Source organism: Lactuca virosa, chromosome 4, assembly GCF_052849685.1.
Source record: "Lactuca virosa cultivar CGN04683 chromosome 4, Lactuca_virosa_CGN04683_v6, whole genome shotgun sequence".
NCBI lineage: Eukaryota > Viridiplantae > Streptophyta > Magnoliopsida > Asterales > Asteraceae > Lactuca > Lactuca virosa.
In genome coordinates, this window is record NC_136429.1 from 142578393 (window position 1) to 142586496 (window position 8104).

The window sequence follows — 8104 nt, forward strand, 5'->3', positions numbered from 1 at the left end:
ACAATATAATCATACACTTCATCTTTTGATCTTAACAAATAGACCCAAGTAGCCCTAGTATAATCATCCATAATGGTTAAAAAAATATCTGAATCCTTCTACAGTTGTCACCCTATAGGGACCCCAAACATCTAGATGAATCAACTCACCAAGTTTAGAAGTAGAGTGTTGACTAACAGGAAAAGGTTCTCTAGTCTGTTTAGCTTTATGACAAACATCACATGGAGGAAGACTTTCATTACCAATTTTAAGTTTGGATTTTAAAACACCCAAAGCTTGATCAGAAGGGTGACCAAGCCTATGATGCCAAGTCAATTTATGTAATAGAGACCTCCAGACTCTCTACCATTCCCCACCATCACCTTTGACTGTAAACCCTGAATTTTACAACTATGTTCATTAAACACAACTTCACAATTACTATCTTTACAAACCTTATGGACAGACAGTAAATTCACATTGAAATCAGGAACAACAAATACATCAAACAGGGTTAAAGAGTCAGACAGATTTAGATTACCAATTTTATTAATTTTAGCAGATGTGCGATTAGGATGACTAACTACTAAATCTAATTTTGATACATCCAAAGTATCATGAAGAAGTGACTCAGAAGCAATCATGTGTTGATTAGCTCCTGAGTCAACAATCCATTTAGGTGAATTAACAGAAGAATTATAAGCTTGAAATAAGCAAGTACCTGCCATATTGGCACTGACAGAAGACTCTTCACTAACATGTCTATCACCAATCAATTGCAAAAACTTGACATATTGATCTTTGGTGAGTTGATGAAACTCAGAATCCCCATTAGAATCAGGAAAATTAGAAGCACTTCCATTTCCAGAAGAAGTAGTAGAAGAATTAGCAGAAAAAATTTTCACAAAATTATTCTGATTATTATTTTCATTTCTTGGTTTAAAATCCTTGGGATATGCAATCAACTTATAACATTTCTCTATAGTATGTCCTTTAATACCACAATTTTTACACTGAACAGTTTGACCCTTATTTTTAGTATTAGACCTGTTATTAAATCTGCTATTAAAGGCAGTGGACTGAGACTTTGTCACAGACTGAGATGACTGAAAGGAAGACAAGGATCCATTTCTTTGAAGGGATTCTTCCCTTGACACAATAGAGAATGCAGTTTTTACATTTGGTAAAGGGTCCATTAACAAAATGTGACTCTTAACTTGACTGTAAGAATCATCTAAACCAGATAAAAACTGCATAAGTTTCATGAGATTAGAATGATCTTTAAGTTTAATAGAAGCATCACAAACACACTCAGTTAAGCTAGTAAAACCATCAAATTCCTTCCATAAGGAATCAAGCTTATTGAAGTAATCAGACAAAGAAACACCATTTTGTTTAAGAGAATTAATTTGTTGGTGAATATTAAACACAACAGATCCATCAGATTTATTATAAGTTTCAAAAAGACTTTCCCAAATTTCTTCTCCAACTTCTGAATAAGCTTGACTCTGATAAATGGAATCAGAAATAGAAGACAGAAGCCAAGAACAGACAATAGCATTAGCCCTATCCCATTTAGACTGTTTGGACTCATCAACTTTACTTTTCTTAAAAGTTCCATCTACAAACCCTAGTTTATTTCTTGCCTTAAGAGCTCTAGAAATAGAACTTCTCCAGAGTCTAAAATTTTCATTTCCAGTTAATTTTGTTGTAATAATTGATGTAACAACATTATCAGAAGGATGGATGTAAAGAGGATCATCAAAATTAACTTGATCATCCTTTCCACTTCCACCAGGTGGATCATTAGAACCACCAGCCATTTAGAACACACAGAAAGAAAACCAAGAACCAAACAGAACAAAAAAAACTTAAACAATCAGGACCACACTTCTTGTACTGATATTTAGTCCAGATGGTCACCACATATATCGGGGCCCAAGACAATCAGTACAAAAGAACTATTCAGGCAAAAAGAATTAACCAGGTAAAATGAACATGAAAAGTAACTGGTGTACACAAGACACCAGGATCTCCCAGAACAGATATAAAAAAAAAAGAGATACCAAAAAGGAACAAGAAACGTTCTCATAGTGATTGAAGCTAACAGAAGAGGAATCGACTCTCCTTATCCGTTCCCTACTAGGGTTTATCGGTGATAAAATCCGACCCCTAGAGAGTTATTTCAGATAAGAAGATTAATCGATTAGGGTTTTTTATCGACGATGTTCCTCAAGTCGAATAGGGTTTTCACCAATGACAATCCACAGGACGATAAGATTCTTATCAACCGATGATGACCCACAGGAGAAACCTGCAATCATACAAACACGATTCGCAGTACCAGGAACTAAAGAAAACAAAACAAGTAATATGTTCGATTTAACTTTACAGGAACAATCCAAAAAACAGATCGAACATTAACAGTTTATGTCTCCTCAAAAGAACGATAGCGTTCAGAGGAATACTTAGATCAAAAAAACAAGTAGATTCAACAAACAAGAAACATAAAAAGAGAAGAAAATACCTGACAATCAGGTGATGAACAAAACTCGTTGAGCGTTATATGAAGAAGAACGAAGCCTTAAGCTCTGATACCATCTAAAAATCTAATCAACTCAAGAATTCCAACCTTCATCATTTCATTTAATCATGAAACAGATGGTTTATACATCAACAGATTACAAAAGAAACCTTACTACATAAACCACTCACACTCATATGAACTGGAGAATCTATGTGATCTAAGAACAAAGAAACGTTATGAACAAACCCTAATCTGTTACAGTGAACGAGAGAAAAAGTAGGTGAACTCATAAAATATCTTGAGAGAATGAATCAACTGATCGGTTCAGCTAGAATATATATCCGGGTCATAACTTCATGAATATATCCATAACCCGAACTACAACCTGCGTATAAACCCGTTTCCTCCTGCACTTTACAAAACACACCCATACAAAAATACATATAATACCATTTCTACCCTGTGAATAACAAAGATTAATGTTTAAGTTTGATCTAAACCTTTACTTTTCTCAACATTGCACAATTAAAAGGGTTTCATCGACAAATTTACACTTATTACGACTTTCTGACGGATTTCTAACGGATTCATAATGGATTTCCAACGAATTTGTGATGAATTTGAGGGGTTGCCCATGCCTTCCGAGGACACCTGCTATGTCTGCCCCTGCTGATAATGTTAAAATTGGGGAGGCTTTTCAAAAAGTTGGAAGTATAAAATTATAATTCAAAGTAATGAAAGTACTTTTGAGTTGTGGAGTCTGATTCTCCCTTTAACTTCATAGCCTCTAGCTAGCAGACCAATCATACAGTTGACCTTATTTGTTAGATTTTTTGTGGTTTGGCCTTATTAGTAGAAATTAGGTCAGTTTGGTTCTATAAACAAACCCTTATGAATTTGTGTAACCCTAACTAAGTAAGTAAGCAAACAAAAGTGTAATTCAACGGGCATCAATAAAATATCTCTCTTGTTCGACCGTGCACATATCTCGATTTCTCAGATGGAATGAACCATATTAAATATCGTGTTCTTACTTCTTACTGCATTATTACTTTGTGTGTGTAAATCGTTTGTTGAAATGCTTAAATCCTAACAAAGTACTACGCTATAACAGACAAATAGATAAAAATAGGTTGCCATTTCATGCATTTAGATATACCAGAAATGAGTTTTAAAGTATCATCAATTGGTTGATGAGTTTCTTATTGTATTCCTACCTTTTGGTTTGGATGAATCAAGAACTCTGAACTCCTTAGATCAACAGCCTGAAAGTTAAAGTTGATTCGGAAATGATTTAACCAAGAATCCAACTCAATTAACAAAAAAAAACAATTGAGATAGGAAAAAAATAAATTTGCATTTGGGGTAACCAGAGAGAGAGAGGAAGAAAGTAGAATAATAAGAGAAGAAGAAACGGATTAAAGGAGTGATATTATAGTTTTGGTGTTTATGGAGTTTTAAAGGAACTGAATGTAACACAATGAGAAACATATATAGAAAAGAAGATAAAAAGAGACCTCAAGAGCTTTACAGATGTTTTTGAGTTCATCCCGGAAGTTGACATACTGGGAAGTTGTCACCATCTCAACAACACCCAAGCAAGTTCCACCATCTATCTCGAACACAGGAAGGTTGAGACACCCATAAAGGTTGATTTTTTGAGCATAAATCACATGTCGGTCATTCACTTTTGCAACAAATCCAAGATTCGGTGTGCAGGTGGGAAACTTGTTCAAGAAAACATGGCTTGGTAAACCGATCATCTCGTAGAATCATAATCAGCTGCAAACTGGTAGTTCTTGGAAACCTCTCGATAATTTAAGAGGTTTGTGTTAGCAGATGAGTTAATTATGAATGATTTGTTCACTGTGGTTAGGACTAGTTCGCCATGTGTAATTACTGGCAGCCATAGTTGAACAAGAAGGTCTGTGAACACTGTGCACCCTTGGTATAGATTTTCAAAGGCTTGAATCAATCGATTATCGAAGAATTCTTGATAGTCATCAAGAGGGTGAGGGTTCATATCTGTTTCCTCTAGGGAAACGATTGGATCGAAACATCTCATGAATTTCTCTGTAGAACTAAAGTAAGAAGGTGAAAAATCCAAAAGGGTTGAAGAAGACAGATTAGGAGTATCCAAGTCAAGACTGCTTGTGGTATGTTCGTCCATAAAGAAATCTTATTTATTAAGTCAAAATTATATAACGATTAAATTGGTGGAAAAGGCAGCTGAAAAGAAAAGGATTCAGGGACGAGAGAGGAGGAGGTTCAGGTATATGTAAAGCAAAAATAGCAACGTCAGGAACTCTTATCGTCTTTCTTAAAAAACCAGATGTGTCCGTGTCTCACAAACATTATTCTTCTGAAGAACTGCATATTTACAAGTGCACCTCAGCAAGATTTTCAAGCATCAACGAAAAGTCGAAAAAGAATACACAAAGTCATCGAGATCAAATATGAAACATTATAATGGAGAAAACTGTTGGACGTAATGTACTAATGCCACATGACAAATCAAAAAACACAAACTCATGGAAACTAAACAATCCAACATGCAAAGTCCAAACCTGTTCAATGTATTGTCACAAATAGACATGACAAATAAAAGCACAAACTGATGAAGTATACAACAGGTAAACCCACAATTTGTTCGATGTAATGTCACAAACAGACTCATAGTGTTAGACGTAATATTCTCCTTTAGTATATTGTTTTATATATTTTCTATGGTCTTTATGTTTATAAGCCCACTTATGTATACCTAGCCCAGTTATGTACATGTATTGAGTATATATACGATTTAATGAAAGGAATTGACTTTTATGGGAAAACATAATTTGTAATATGGTATCAGGCCTTTCTACGTGCCAACCCTAGCCGATCCCTTATCACAGAGTATCTTCTTCTTCTGCTTCCCTGCGTCTTCTGCTCCTCTGTGCTTCTCCATTCCATGCCTCCTAAAGAAGACTCTTCTATCCCCACCTCTTGTCCCACCGACAAGATATACGGAATTACCAACATCAAATCTTATGTGCCTCTCATTCTTGACATCCATCGACTCAACTATGACGCTTGGAAGGAACTTTTTCAGACTCACTGTCGTGGCTATGAGGTGTTTGATCACCTTGAACCTCCTGACCCTATACCGGACGACCCATCATGGCCTCAAGTAGATAATGTAGTTAAACAATGGTTGTATGCCACTCTATCCCAGCCTGTTCTTCAATCGATCATCAAACCAGGTTGTACTGCTGCCGACATATGGGGTGCCCTACAGGATCTCTTTCACGAAAATAAGGAATCTCAAGCAATTGAATTGGAGGATGAACTTCGAAATATCACTCTTGGCAACTCCACCATTCTTGAATATTGTACCAAGATCAAGGCCATTGCCGATCTCCTTTCTAATATCGGGTCTCCTGTGCCCCCGAGATCTCTCGTCATGTATGCTCTCAATGGTCTGCCTTCTACTTATGCTCACATCATCCCTACGATCCGGTACTCCAAACCTTTTCCCTCGTTTTTGGAGATGCGTTCTATGCTATCTCTTGAGGAACGCTCCATGTTAAAAGAACAAAAACGTGGTCTTCAAACATCTAACGGTGATACTTCCTCTTCCCCTACCGTTCTTGCTACCGAGCACCAATCCCGATCCTCAAACTCCTCCAATAACATATCTCGTAGCAGCAATGGCTCCCGCGGCGGTGGTAAACAGAATCGCGGCGGTGGTAAACAGAATCGCGGCGGTGGCAGTGGTGGAAGAGGAGGTCGCAATGGTAGAGGGGGTCGTGGTCGCTCATCTGTTCCTAAAGGCGGCACTGGTAATTTTTTTGGGGGTTAGGGATCATCGATTCCTTGGCCTGTCTACTACCCACTTCAACGTGGCCTACTTCCGACTCCACCATCTTCGGCCCACTGGCCAGCAGCCCAATGGACTAATCAATCCACTCTCATGCGCCTTCCACTCAACTTCCTTGGAATCAGCCTTCTCAGGCCCAACAGCAAGCTGTATTCTGTAATGGACAGCCCACTACCAATTTTTCTGGCTGGCCCAATTCTCCCTATGCTTCGTCGGATCAAGCTACCCTTTTACCACATGCTTTATCCACTATGAATCTTCATGATCCGGGAACTGCAGACTGGTACATGGACACTGGTGCCACCGCTCACCTTAACGTCGACCCAGGTATTCTCAAGTCCTTTAGCAATAAATGTAATAATTCTAATTTCTCAGTTTTAGTCGGTAATGGATCTCGCATTCCCATCACACAAACGGGTAACACAACTCTTGGTTATAATCCGTTTCGAACGCTTCATTTAAAAAATGTTCTTATTACCCCCCAAATTATCAAAAATCTTGTTTCTGTGCGTAAGTTCACCCGTGATAATAAATGTTCTATTGAGTTTGATGAATTTGGTTTTTCTGTGAAGGACTTTTTAACGAAACAAATTCTTCTTCAATGCGATAGCACCAATGATTTATATCCCGTTACAAGTCCAACTCCTCAAGCTTTTGTTAGTGTCAAGTCTTCCACGTGGCATCAACGTCTCGGTCATCCCGGCCAACAAGTGTTCAAGCATTTATTATCAAATAAAGTCATTTCTTGTAATAAAAAAGATTCTCATTTACTTTGCCATGCTTGTCAACTTGGCAAGCATGTCCGTTTGTCTTTTGCTTTGTCTAAAACTAAAGCTTTATTTCCCTTTCAAGTTGTTCATTCTGATGTTTGGACTTCCCCGTTGGAAAGTCATAGTGGTATTAAATATTATGTCATTTTTCTAGATCAATTTTCTCATTTTTTGTGGGTGTATCCCCTACGTAACAAATCTGATGTTTTCTCCAAGTTTGTCATATTTCGTGCTTATATCAAAAATCAATTTCACACAGATATCCAAACTTTTCAATGTGACAATGGAAAAGAATTTGACAACTCCCAATTTCATAATCTTTGCACCACTCATGGCATTCATATGCGTTTCTCTTTCCCGTACACTTCTCAACAAAACGGTAAATCTGAACGCATGCTTCGTACCATAAATAACACCGTTCGCACACTTGTCTTTCAAGCTCACCTACCTCCCACATATTGGGTTGAAGCTCTCCATATGGCTACTCACCTCCTAAATATTCTTCCCTCCACCACCCTTAAGAATGACTCCCCATACTACAAACTCTTTTAAAAATATCCTACTTATACTCACCTTCGTGTCTTCGGGTGTCTTTGCTATCCTCGCCTTAACAATACCAACAAGCTTCAACCTCGTTCTATTCCTTGTATTTTTCTTGGTTACCCCTCGAGTCATAAAGGATATTGCTGCCTTAACCTTGAAACAAACCAAATCATCATTTCCCGTCACGTAACTTTTGACGAAACCGTGTTTCCCTTTAGTTCAATGACTCCAAATGATTCTCCTAACTATGATTTCTTACATATTGAGGAGACACGCAACATGTTTAATCACCCTTCTCATAGAGCTCAACCCCTCAATTCTCAACCCACACCCTCTCATAACACTGGCCCTCATTCTTTTGGTCCAGATCCTGCCACTCAACAACCCAACTCGGCTGCTGTTACTCCTGTTTCTTCTACTATTGGT

General features: G+C 37.6%; 1 protein-coding gene across 1 annotated transcript; it reads right to left on the reverse strand.

The window, feature by feature from the left end:
* Window positions 1-311: 311 nt before the first annotated feature.
* On the reverse strand, window positions 312-1802 carry LOC145105138 (uncharacterized). Its single transcript, XM_079042271.1, has one exon. It carries the CDS (start codon window positions 1800-1802, stop codon window positions 312-314), a length of 1491 nt encoding a protein of 496 aa, XP_078898397.1.
* Between the last annotated feature and the right edge of the window lie 6302 nt (window positions 1803-8104).

Bases quoted from the DNA above. Each gene is read 5' to 3' on its own strand.
- LOC145105138 (XM_079042271.1), bottom strand. From the start codon at position 1,802: ATGGCTGGTGGTTCTAATGATCCACCTGGTGGAAGTGGAAAGGATGAT.